At 45.1% G+C, this 12,917-nt stretch overlaps 1 protein-coding gene across 5 annotated transcripts in view; it reads left to right on the top strand.

Moving 5' to 3' along the window:
• LOC138822375 (nuclear body protein SP140-like) overlaps positions 1 to 12,917 on the top strand; it is a 60,100-nt gene that overhangs the window by 20,681 nt on the left and 26,502 nt on the right. For 4 of the 5 annotated variants that reach the window (XM_070015206.1, XM_070015205.1, XM_070015203.1 and 1 more), the window contains 6 exons: positions 1,045 to 1,125; positions 1,525 to 1,608; positions 4,720 to 4,800; positions 5,199 to 5,282; positions 9,486 to 9,602; positions 11,999 to 12,052. In XM_070015206.1, coding sequence (XP_069871307.1) covers positions 1,045 to 1,125; positions 1,525 to 1,608; positions 4,720 to 4,800; positions 5,199 to 5,282; positions 9,486 to 9,602; positions 11,999 to 12,052 — 501 coding nt within the window. The remainder of the gene's footprint in view (positions 1 to 1,044; positions 1,126 to 1,524; positions 1,609 to 4,719; positions 4,801 to 5,198; positions 5,283 to 9,485; positions 9,603 to 11,998; positions 12,053 to 12,917) is intronic. The other variant, XM_070015207.1, reaches the window with a different exon arrangement.

Raw genomic sequence — 12,917 nt, 5'->3', positions numbered from 1 at the left:
TTAAAAGGCACCTCTTTGTAAGAGGAGGGACTTGTGACAAAGTATGACTCTACAGCCTGATTCATTTGGCTACTGACTTAATTTGGGGGTGGTTTGGATTAGGGACTTAACTGTATTTTTGTTTCCCTCTGTTTGCTTTTGGTTACTATATTCTTAAATTCAGAGACATACGAAAATCAGGAAGTAACACTTGGCTCAAACTTTCTAAGATTAGGCAAATGTGAAAATAAATGAAGTAGTGAAAGAAAAAGCGTAGGAACATGGGCTGGGAAGGTGGCTCAGTGGTATAGTGCTTGCCTGGCATGCATGAGGCCCCGGATTCGATTCCTAAGCACCACATAAGCAGAAAAAAGCTAGAAGTGGCACAGTGGCTCAAGTGGTAGGGTGCTAGCTTAAGCTGAAGAGCTGAGGGTAAGCACCCAGGCCCAGAGTACAAACCCCATGACTGACCAAAAAAAAAAAAAAAAAAAGCAAATGAGTGTGTATCTGAATTCATGTCCATCATCAAGCTGGCAAGAACAAGTCAGAGCTCAAGTTGTTGAGAATAGATTCACTTGGCAGTGGAGCAGAAGATTGTGCCAGATTCAAGAGGTGTGGGATTTCCACCTGCTGCTGCTCCATGGCCCCCTTGCCCCCTCATCCAACACTGATGCCCAGGAAGAGAAATAGAGGAAGACAACTGACATTGGATTCACAGCAAAGACAAAGAGCAAGGAAGAAGAGACAGAGACCAGAGCCAAGGAGGCAGAAACACATTCAAGAAACACTGGAGGTGCTGGCAGCCAGAAGCAGGGGCAGAGGCAGAGACCACATGCAGGAGGGGAGGGAAGAGGCAGAGTGCGGACAGGCAGGGCTCTGAGGAAGTGAGCTGGAGAGGGTGACCAATGTGTTCACCTCTAGGCCAGCTGACCCAAAGGTGGCCCAGCAGGGTCTGGAGGCAGTGGCCTTACCTGCGCGACGCTCGAGTATTCCCCGTCTTCACTGTCACTTTTGTCACCCTTAAGATCCTGGTTAAATAGCAAAGGCTTTTGTTTTTCTCTGCAGAGAGAGACACTGCTGGCTTGGAAATCAACCCAGAAAAGGAGCCCCAGGATGCCTTGTGCTCTCCACCCAGAAATGGGCCAGGTAAGGAAAGAAGGTGTTTCTAGCCATGGGCCCTGGGGGGCTGTTGCTGGGCACAGAGATGTCTGCTTGGAGCCCACTGGGACCCACTCCAGCCAGCGCTCACAAATGACGAGAGCCTTTAGTGGGAAACACAAGGCAGAATCCGTAGGAGTCCTCTTCCTGACAGTACTACCCTTACTGGTAGGCCTTGTGTGTACATATTGAAATAGTGACTATCGAGACAAGATGGTGCTTTTTTCCTTTTCACTCTTTCATTGAATCTTTGTCAAGATTCCGTGTTATGATTGCGATCCCTGAGCCCCCCCTTATTTTCTGGGAACTTGCTGGTTCCATCTGAGCATGTGGGGATGTGTTTCCTGGTCCTTCTGCATGGTCAGTGCCATCTGTGTTCCTCCTCAGTGTCCTGTGACCCCAGTGTTTTCCAGATGACGAATGAGGGAACAGCTGAGAAGATGCTCAGCCAACCACCAGGTAGCACAGAAGGTAATTAATTGTACCTTCAATTTTTCCAAGAAACTAAAGGAGTCTTGGCTTTTCTCTGCCTGCAGGAAGGGGCTTACCCCACCATCTTTCCTTCTACTTGGTCCCCTTCCCAAAGAACTCAGGCAGGAGAAATGGGTGGGTCCAAGTTGTTGAGGGAGGGAAGGAAGGGGTGTGGCCAGTCTTCCACCTCCAGAGACTACTTTAGCCACTGCATCAGGGTCTGAGCAGAGGGACATCCCCCCACCTTGTTCTTAACTGCTGTGACCTTCCTTGTGTCTATGAGGAGTCCTCTAAGGGATTTCATCAGTTTCTTCAGCTGGCAGCCATCCTTGTTTACAAACATTTGATGGAGAAAAGCCCCTGGGTGACTTGTGCTCACCACCAAGACATGGGGCAGGTGAGAGAGGGAGAATTGTTCAATCAATACACTGTTCAGAGGCCACATTCCAAGCTGGTTTTTCTTGGCAGTTTTCTGCTGAATGCACTTCCCAGTGGAATTAGCCTTCTTCTATTTTCATGATGTGTGTGTGTGTGTGTGTGTATGTGTGTGTGTGTGAGTGTGTGTGTGAGTGTGTGTGTGTGTAGTATAAAGCGATCATATTCATACTCTTTACCCTCTCCATTCTCCCTCCTTCTACTAGAACCCTCCTCCCCACAACCATACCCATTTTACATTTCTGTTATCCATTCTTTTAGGTGTATATTAACTGGCCAGATGATTCTCTGATTTATTTGAGGCCATCCACAAACAAAAATCTTTGTTCTTGGAGACTTACTCTAATAATCCTCCAATTTTTAAGGTCCAATTCACTATATAATGTAAGCTAATTATAAGAATCATAAAAACAACATCTTATTATACCTATAGTTCTTTAGAGGAGAAAATCTTCTCGAGTCATTTAGAATCCTGCCTACTGGATCTGGGGGTCACATAATACACAGAAAATAATCGCCCAGATGAGCCACTAGTTTTCTTAGGCAAATAATATTGAACAGAACATCTAAGAATAAAAATATATTAAGGGAAAGAATTCATCTTTAGATGAGAAATTGCAGAAATTTGATTAGGGACTGCAGGGAAGGGAAGTATATTTATTCTTTTGGTGGCCTATAGATCTTTCATCTAAGTCTACAGCCTAGGCAGATTAATAGTCAGATCAACTAAAAATTGATCACATGTAAGAGAATTTTCCCAGGACTGCTCACATTAGTCCTTTGCATATTTAATCTGGTATTTCCATTTTCGGAATACCTGAAGCCACTCAGCTTCTAGAGCTGGTGGCTCATGCCTGTCATCCTACCTACTCAGGATGCTGAGATCTGAGGATCACAGTTCAAATTTAGCCTAGACAATAAAGTTCATGAAACTCCCATAACCCCCCAAAATAGTCAGAAAAGCCAGAAGTTGCTCTGTGGCTAATGTGGTGGAGCACTAGCTTGAGAAGGAGCTCAGGAACAGTGCCCAGACCCTGAGCTGAAGCCCCTGAACCAGCAAAAAAAGAGAAAAAAAGAATACATCTCTATGACATTTAGAAGAGTGTTGCTAAAGGATGGAAAGTTTCTCAGATAATGATGTAGAATGGTGTAAAATGATGCAATACTGGTTAGGACAAAGGAACACACAACTACCTCGCCCCCATGCGTCCCCCACCCCAATTTTTCTATAGCTACTTCTCGAATATGTTGGAAGGATACACTGAAAGTCCCTCATTATACACCAGGGCTATCTCTAGTGAAGTGTGGTCATCCGTGAAGTGGAGGGTAAGGGTTTGAGTCATAGTGAGAGTACAGAGAGAAAGCCCCTGTTCTATAGGAGGAGACAGGGGCTCTGACAGGATCCCATGACCAACAGCAGAAAGGCTGCTGCATTTGGTTCTAAATGCAGATGGTGTGTTAGCCAGGCATGGCATACCAGTCACACCAACCAAGCACTGATCCAAACAGGGACATCTCATCAAGTACATGATATGAGCTATTGCAGATTACATTGCAAGAAAATGATTTACCTATTTTCAAATGAACTAGAGACTAGTTCATCAAGATACATTGTATTCACAAACTACCTTGTTAAAAGGCACCTCTTTGTAAGAGGAGGGACTTGTGACAAAGTATGACTCTACAGCCTGATTCATTTGGCTACTGACTTAATTTGGGGGTGGTTTGGATTAGGGACTTAACTGTATTTTTGTTTCCCTCTGTTTGCTTTTGGTTACTATATTCTTAAATTCAGAGACATACGAAAATCAGGAAGTAACACTTGGCTCAAACTTTCTAAGATTAGGCAAATGTGAAAATAAATGAAGTAGTGAAAGAAAAAGCGTAGGAACATGGGCTGGGAAGGTGGCTCAGTGGTATAGTGCTTGCCTGGCATGCATGAGGCCCCGGATTCGATTCCTAAGCACCACATAAGCAGAAAAAAGCTAGAAGTGGCACAGTGGCTCAAGTGGTAGGGTGCTAGCTTAAGCTGAAGAGCTGAGGGTAAGCACCCAGGCCCAGAGTACAAACCCCATGACTGACCAAAAAAAAAAAAAAAAAAAGCAAATGAGTGTGTATCTGAATTCATGTCCATCATCAAGCTGGCAAGAACAAGTCAGAGCTCAAGTTGTTGAGAATAGATTCACTTGGCAGTAGAGCAGAAGATTGTGCCAGATTCAAGAGGTGTGGGATTTCCACCTGCTGCTGCTCCATGGCCCCCTTGCCCCCTCATCCAACACTGATGCCCAGGAAGAGAAATAGAGGAAGACAACTGACATTGGATTCACAGCAAAGACAAAGAGCAAGGAAGAAGAGACAGAGACCAGAGCCAAGGAGGCAGAAACACATTCAAGAAACACTGGAGGTGCTGGCAGCCAGAAGCAGGGGCAGAGGCAGAGACCACATGCAGGAGGGGAGGGAAGAGGCAGAGTGCGGACAGGCAGGGCTCTGAGGAAGTGAGCTGGAGAGGGTGACCAATGTGTTCACCTCTAGGCCAGCTGACCCAAAGGTGGCCCAGCAGGGTCTGGAGGCAGTGGCCTTACCTGCGCGACGCTCGAGTATTCCCCGTCTTCACTGTCACTTTTGTCACCCTTAAGATCCTGGTTAAATAGCAAAGGCTTTTGTTTTTCTCTGCAGAGAGAGACACTGCTGGCTTGGAAATCAACCCAGAAAAGGAGCCCCAGGATGCCTTGTGCTCTCCACCCAGAAATGGGCCAGGTAAGGAAAGAAGGTGTTTCTAGCCATGGGCCCTGGGGGGCTGTTGCTGGGCACAGAGATGTCTGCTTGGAGCCCACTGGGACCCACTCCAGCCAGCGCTCACAAATGACGAGAGCCTTTAGTGGGATACACAAGGCAGAATCCGTAGGAGTCCTCTTCCTGACAGTACTACCCTTACTGGTAGGCCTTGTGTGTACATATTGAAATAGTGACTATCGAGACAAGATGGTGCTTTTTTCCTTTTCACTCTTTCATTGAATCTTTGTCAAGATTCCGTGTTATGATTGCGATCCCTGAGCCCCCCTTATTTTCTGGGAACTTGCTGGTTCCATCTGAGCATGTGGGGATGTGTTTCCTGGTCCTTCTGCATGGTCAGTGCCATCTGTGTTCCTCCTCAGTGTCCTGTGACCCCAGTGTTTTCCAGATGACGAATGAGGGAACAGCTGAGAAGATGCTCAGCCAACCACCAGGTAGCACAGAAGGTAATTAATTGTACCTTCAATTTTTCCAAGAAACTAAAGGAGTCTTGGCTTTTCTCTGCCTGCAGGATGGGGCTTACCCCACCATCTTTCCTTCTACTTGGTCCCCTTCCCAAAGAACTCAGGCAGGAGAAATGGGTGGGTCCAAGTTGTTGAGGGAGGGAAGGAAGGGGTGTGGCCAGTCTTCCACCTCCAGAGACTACTTTAGCCACTGCATCAGGGTCTGAGCAGAGGGACATCCCCCCACCTTGTTCTTAACTGCTGTGACCTTCCTTGTGTCTATGAGGAGTCCTCTAAGGGATTTCATCAGTTTCTTCAGCTGGCAGCCATCCTTGTTTACAAACATTTGATGGAGAAAAGCCCCTGGGTGACTTGTGCTCACCACCAAGACATGGTGCAGGTGAGAGAGGGAGAATTGTTCAATCAATACACTGTTCAGAGACCAAATTCCAAGCTAACATTTCTTGGTGGTTTTCTGCTGAATGCACTTCCCAATGGAAATAGCCTTGATGGACTTTTTGGGCCATTCAGGAAGATGATAAGTCTTCATAATTCCATGATTTAAGGCCTTGTTGAATGCTAGGTTAGTTCAGAAATGGGGTGGGATTACAGAGGACCCCTTTGCTTTCATTGCTTAGTATCTGCTACTACAATTATTTGATTGCATAAGACAACTTCTGTTCCTACTCGTCCCTACTCACCCCTTCCCTCTATGGAAGTCCAAAAACTCAGGATTCCTTTGCTGATTGATCACTTTCATTATTTTGTCACAACTTGATGAAGCCTTCAGAGAAACACTAACATACTATTTAACTAGAGATTTCAGATTCACTATTATTTAAATCCTAATGCTATTTTTTTGCGGGGGTCCGGTTGTGGGGCCTGACCTCTGGGCCTGGGCTCTGTCCCTCAGCTCTTCAGCTCAAGGCTAGCGCTCTCCCACTTGAGCCACAGTGCCACTTCCGGCTTTTTTCTTTTTGCTTATGTGTTGCTGAGGCATCAAATCCAGGGCCTCTTGCATGCAAGGCAAGTGCTCTACCACTGAGCCACCTTCCCAGCCCTTTGATCAGCTCTCTTCATGTCATTGCCATACAGGATTGCCCTCTCCCAACTTGGGTAAACATGATGTGCTTATCTCCTAGAACCTTAAGACTTAAATAGAGCAGTGTTGTTATTCTTCTGAAGAAATAGAAATACACAAGTAGTGAAGGTAACAGGTGTCTTATGAGACCCAAGAGTAACAAGCCACAAAGATCAGCTCCTGGCTCTGATTCTGTCAGGCTGGTATGGGTTGATGGGAAGTCCCATCCCATGGTCTGAGCTCAACTGGAAAGCCCAGGGGCCTTCAGGTACCCAGGAGGGCCTTCTTCTAGGGTTCAATGGACATGATGTCATTCTGCCATTAAAGATACTTAGTATGAGAGAAGGAAAAAAATAGAGCATTAGAAAATATGGCAGTTATAGAAGACAGCCAGAAGAGTGGAGCTTAAGAATATGCAAATAATAGAATGCATCCCTTAAGAAGAGTAAGAAAATCAGACAGACAGGAAATATTAGGAAAGTCCAGAATCAAGAGAAGCAGAGACCATAGTGTGGCAGTGAAAATGTGTTCTCATAAGCCAAGCAGCTACCACTTAATACCAAACAAAAACTAAAGATGGAAATCTTTTTGTAAGAGAGCATCTAGCTCTGTAGCTCAAGCTCACTTGGAACTCAAGATCATCCTATCTCAACCTCCTGATTACTGGGGTCATAGGCATGTGCTATCACACTGAGTTAGAACTCATTTTTTTCCTTCTTAAAATAGTTATTATAAAGGTGATAGATGGAGGGATTGCAGTTTCTTAAGTTAGGTAATGAGTACTGATGGGAATCTGCCCTGTTCTCATAACCCAGTGTGCCCCATGGCTCTCTCACCCCCCCCCATCCCCCTTCCCTCCACGCTGCTCAGTCTGAGAAATCCCTATGCAGAAATGGTTCTTGGGGAAAATCTCACACCCAACTCATCTGAAAATAAACCAGTCTTTCTGGTCACAATCGGTGGCAGAATGACCTTTTGACCTAACTGCTCTTTGTAATGTCTAGCTGAACATCTGTCATACTGCCCATCTCACCAGTCAACAGCTTCCTTACTCAAGAAAAAAGGAACAGTTCAAGCCCCACGACTGACCAAAAAACAACCAAGAAAAAGGGAACAGAATATTTGTTAAGTGCTGTATTTCCAACAAAGTCAAATTGATGTATATCTGAGTTGTGTCCATCTTTAAACTGGACAAATTCAGAAATCAGCTGGCTAGAACAAGTCAGAGCTCAAGTTGTTGAGAATAGATTTACTTTGGCAGTAGGGCAGAAGACTAGGTGCCAGGCTTAAGAGGTCTGGCATTCACATCTGCTGCTCCATGGGTCCCATAAGATGTTCCTAAGCAAAGTTTGAAGGGAGAGGCCACCATTCTGTTTCTGAAGCTAAAAGCTTGCTAAACCAAGTAGCTGGGGGAGGGGCCACTCTGTGGGTAGCCCCTCAATGAAAAAGCTACTTTTTTGTGTGCTAGTCCTGGGGCTTGAACTCAGGGCCTAGGTGCTGCTCCTGGGGCTTGAACTCAGGTCCTGGGCACAGTCCCTGTGCTTTTGTGCTCAAGGTTAGTGGTCTGACACTTGAGCCACAGCTCTTATTTGGGCTTTTTCCTGTAAAATAGGAAATGAGTCATATAGATTTTCCTGCCCAGCCTGGCTTTGATCTGCTATCCTCAGATTTCAGGCTCCTGGGTAACTAAGCTTACAGGTGTGAGCTACCACCAGTACCTGGCTGGTAGCTACTTAAATTACTTAAAAAAAACATTTAAGTTTTTATACTAGAAGATAAGAACTTAAATATTCTTACAGTTACAAGTAGGAAAACAGACATAGCAGACAAGGTGAATGAGCCATAATGTGGAAAAAGCAGCAGCTCTGTTGAATCTCAGGTATGTTTTTTCGTCCAGAGAGCAGGTCCCTCTGTTTAGGATATCTGTCACCATGTTGACCAGGGGCACTCTTCTCTGGGCTCTGTCTTAGGATCCACCGACAGTAATTTTCTCGTTTTCATTAGTATCCATGGCGTCAGATCATCACCCAATGAGTGAAGAAAGAGGGTTAGAAGCTCCTACTTCTAGCTGGGCGCCGGTGGCTCATGCCTGTAATCCTAGCTACTCAGGAGCCTGAGGTCTGAGGATCATAGTTCAAAGCCAGCCTGGGCAGGAAAGCTCTTGAGACTCTTTTTTTTTTTTTTGACCTGGTCGTGGGGCCTGAACTCTGGACCTGGGCGCTGTCCCTCAGCTCTTCAGCTCAAGGCTAGGCTAGTGCTCTACCACTTAAGCCACAGCGCCACTTCCAGCTTTTTTTCTTTTTTGCTTATGTGGTGCTGGGGAATCGAACCCAGGGCCTCAGGCGTGCAAGGCAAGCGCTCTACCACTGAGCCACCTTCCCAGCCCCAGTCCTTGAGACTCTTATCTCCAATAAACCACTAGAAAACCAGAAGTGGCACTGTGGCTCAAGTGGTAGAGCGCTCGCCTTGAGCTGAAGAGCGCAGGGATAGCGCCCAAGTCCAGAGTTCAAGCCCCAAGACCAACCAAAAAAAAAAAAAAAAAGAACATCTTACTTCTTATAATGGCCAAGGTAGTAATTATAGGCTTAAAACTAACCAAACTGGATACAGTTCTTACATGGAAGGAAAGACAGAAGAAAAAAGGGAAATTCAGGGGTGACATTGTCCAAAAAGAAACATACTTATTTCCTGACTTACACAAGGGAATCCCTCTGTATATCACCTTTATAATAGCAAAAAAGTTTAAGTGAAGCTTGCCAAGTGTCAGTGGCTCCTGCCTGTAATCTTAGCTACTCAAGAGGCTGAGATCTTAGGATCGTGGTTCCAAGCCATCCTGGGCAGGAAACTCCATGAGATTCTTAGCTCTAATTAACCACTGAAAAAGCCAGAAGTGGTGCTGTGGCTCAAGTGTTAGCTGCTAGCCTTGAGCAAAAGGAGCTCAGGGACAGTGCCCAGGCCCAGAGTTGAAGCCCCAGAATGGACAAAAAAAGTGAAACTTAAAGGAAGAGACAGACAGGAGGAGCAATGAGAGGAGAGGATTTCAGAGGAGGGAAGACTTCTGAAGGTAGAGGAAAGAGGGTTGCTGGATAAGTGAAAAGTCTTCATAAATCACAATTTTGGCCCAGAAACAGAACAGTCAGCACGTGGAAATGAGCAGTGTCCTTGTGTCATGTGTTCCACGAAGTATGTGCCAGAAGGCCCAGAAGAAAAGATGGAAAGTAGCCAAGTGCACGACACACAGGGTAAGGCCGCCCAAAGGCAATGTGGGGGGTGGGCTCAGTCCTCTTCTGAGAACAGTGCGGAAGAAAGAAACTTTCATAAAATCACGTTGAACCAAACAGGCTCTGTTATTTCTGTATGGTTGGTGTTGTAGAAATGTACTCAATGTACTCTTTTTGTTTTGTTTTGTTTTGATTTTGGTGCCAGTCCTGTGGCTTGAACTCAGGGCCTGGGCACTGTCCCTAAGTTTCTTTTTGCTCAAGGCTAGCACTCTACCACTTGAACCACAGTTCTACTTCAGGCTTCTTCTGAGTAGTTTATTAGAGATAAGAGTCTCATGGACTTTCCTGCCCACACTGGCTTTGAACCATGGTCCTTAGATTTCAACCTATTGAGTAGCTAGGATTACAGGTGTGAGCTGCCACCACCTGATCCCACAACGTACTCTTAGACAATAACATTTATCAGCTGGGCGTAGATAGTTCACACCTTATAAGTCTAGCTACTCAGGAAGCTGAGATCTGAGGATCACAGTTCTAAACCAGCCCAGGTCAGAAAGTCTGTGAGATACTCATTTTCAATAAACTACCAAAAAGGCCAGAAGTGGAGCTGTGGCTCAAGTGGTAGAGGGATAGCCTTGAGCAAAAAGCTCGGGGACAGTGCCCAGACCCTGAGTTCAAGCTCCAGGAAAGACAAAAAAAAAAAAAGGACATTTATCTTGTTTACTATATTGATGCATTGAGTCACACTGATCTTTTCTGAAACTTGAGAAGGGCAAATGGACCTACACTGGTAGGGAATTATGTCCTTTTGTTACACCCTTAGAAAGGTCTCGGTTAATAGACAACAAGTCCTACTTCTTAACTGTCAGGATGAAATACTTTAGATTTCAGCTCTATTCTCCTCCTTCTCCCTCCTTCCCCCTCTCCCTTCCTTCTCCTCCCCCCTCTTTTCATCTTCCTCCTCCTCCTCCCTCTTGTTCTCCTCTTGTCAGTTATGAGCTTGAACTCAGAACTTGGGTGCTCTTCCTGAGTTTCTAGCCCTCTACCACTTTGAACCACAGTTCCACTTCCAGTTTTCGACTGGTTAATTGGAAATAAGAGTCTCATGGGGACTTTTCTGCCCCACCTAGCTATCAACACCAACTCTCATATCTCAGCCTCCTGAGTAGCTAGGATTACAGGTGTGAGCCGCTGGCACCCAACTGCATCCACTCTTCTCAATGCGATGCATATTCTTATCCCAGGCCCATCAGCATGACATTTACTACCGTAAGAGGCTCCCATACATTTTTGCACACACATACACACAAAATCTTATTTAATATATGTGACAATTTTAAGAACTCAATAGGGTAGGATAACATTTCTCGGAATGTATCCCCATCTTTAGGCAACAACTTACTATATTGAGAAGTGGGGTGCAGCTATAACACTTTCCCAAAAATGTAGAAGTGGTTTTGAAATTGAGGAATTAGTAGAGGCTGAATTTTAAATAGCTGGCTGGGCCCTGGTGGCTCATGCCTATAATCCTAGCTATTCAAGAGGCTGATGAGAATCAGGGTTCAAAGCCAGTTCCAACAGAAAAGTCCCCATAAGACTTTTATCTCCAATTAACCACCAAAAACCAATAGTGGAGCGCGCGCGCACACACACATGCACACACGCGCGCACACACACACACACACACACACACACTTTCTTTCTTTTTTGGTTAGTCATGGGGCCTGAACTCTTGGCCTGGGTCCTTCAGCTCAAGGCTAGCACTCTACCACTTGAGACACAGCGCCACTTCTGACTTTTTCTGCTTATGTGGTGCTGAGGAATTGAACCCAGGGCTTCATGATTGCAAGGCAAGCACTCTACCAGTGAGCCACCTTCCCAACCCAATTTCTTTTTTAAATACATGCAAGGAAAGGCTTAGAATGTCTCAAGGATTTTGTTACAGAAATGTGGATGCTAATGGGTTGGTCTGCTAGTGAAGACTCAGAAGGAAGTGAAGAATGTTGTAGAGAAATCCCTTATCATCTTAGAAAGCATCTTCACAATGTTTTTATTACTGAAGCAACTGAAGCAAATGGATAGTTAAAACTTTTTCCTTAATTTTTTTTAACATGGTAACTGGTTTCCTTATGACATTTTCACACATCTTCACCCTTATCACCCTCTCTTGTCGCCCCCTCCTCTGCTACTGGTCCCCAACACCAGTCCTTTATTTTTTGAAGGGTCACATCCTTGGAAAGTGTTTTTCAAAGTCCCTTGTTTTCAGTTCAGTAGGATTTGGGGTTTATCTACAAGACAGGAATGACCCTAGCATCATTCTAAATTCAAGCCTTCTTCAGTATGATATGCCCTGAAGATTTATGACTCATTTATTGATTTGTTTATTGATTTCTTCACTATTGTTGGTTATTTTCTAGGTAACGCAGATGTTGAGAATGACACTACTACAAGAAAACCCAAGCGGAAAAGAAGTAAAAACAAATGAGTTTTTTTTTTTTTTACTTGGTTCTGATGTTACTGATAAGTTTACTTTAAAATTCTAGGGTTATAATTTTTACTATATTTATTATTATTTACAATACAGTGATGTCTCTCAAAGGTGTCTATATAAAGCATTGGGTCCTATAATCTGCCATCTAATCTGGAAAACAGGCTTTTACAAACATATTTAAGCTAGGGAACAGGGGCATTATTATGGATAATCTTGGTGCACTCAGTGTAATTCTGTGGGCCTTAAGAAATGGAAACACAGCTGGGTGCTGGTGGCTTATGCCTGTAATATTAGCTACTCAGGAGGCTGAGACCTGGAAGATCATAGTCCAAAGATAACCTGGGTAGAAAAGTCTGTGAGACTCTGTCTTCAGAAAACCAACATTAGCCGGGCGCCGGTGGCTCACGCCTGTAATCCTAGCTACGCAGGAGGCTGAGATCTGAGGATCAAGGTTCAAAGCCAGCCCAGGCAGGAAAGTCTGGGAGACTCTTATCTCCAATAAACTAATAGAAAACCAGAAGTGGCACTGTGGCTCAAGGGGTAGAGTGCTAGCCTTGAGCTGAAGAGCACAGGGACAGCACCCAAGCCTAGAGTTGACGCCCCACAGCTGACAAATAACAACAAAGCAGGCTGGAGGTGTGGCTCCAGGGGTATATACAGAGACATAGAACACAAGCCTGAATGTTAAAAATATGTCCACATATCCCCTGTATCTCCCCCCCACCCCCGCTTCCATTTTTTGTCTGATCTCTCCCCAGGAAGGGATGGGTCCTTTTCTAGGCATCTTTATGCTCCCTTCAGCAAACAAAGCACCCAATACAGATGTGTGCACAAGGGGAGATGAG

The sequence above is a fragment of the Dipodomys merriami genome, unplaced genomic scaffold (assembly GCF_024711535.1).
Source record: "Dipodomys merriami isolate MVZ:Mamm:240054 unplaced genomic scaffold, mDipMer1.0.p SCAF_1, whole genome shotgun sequence".
NCBI classification, from domain to species: domain Eukaryota; kingdom Metazoa; phylum Chordata; class Mammalia; order Rodentia; family Heteromyidae; genus Dipodomys; species Dipodomys merriami.
This window is presented reverse-complemented; position numbering and strand designations above follow the sequence as displayed.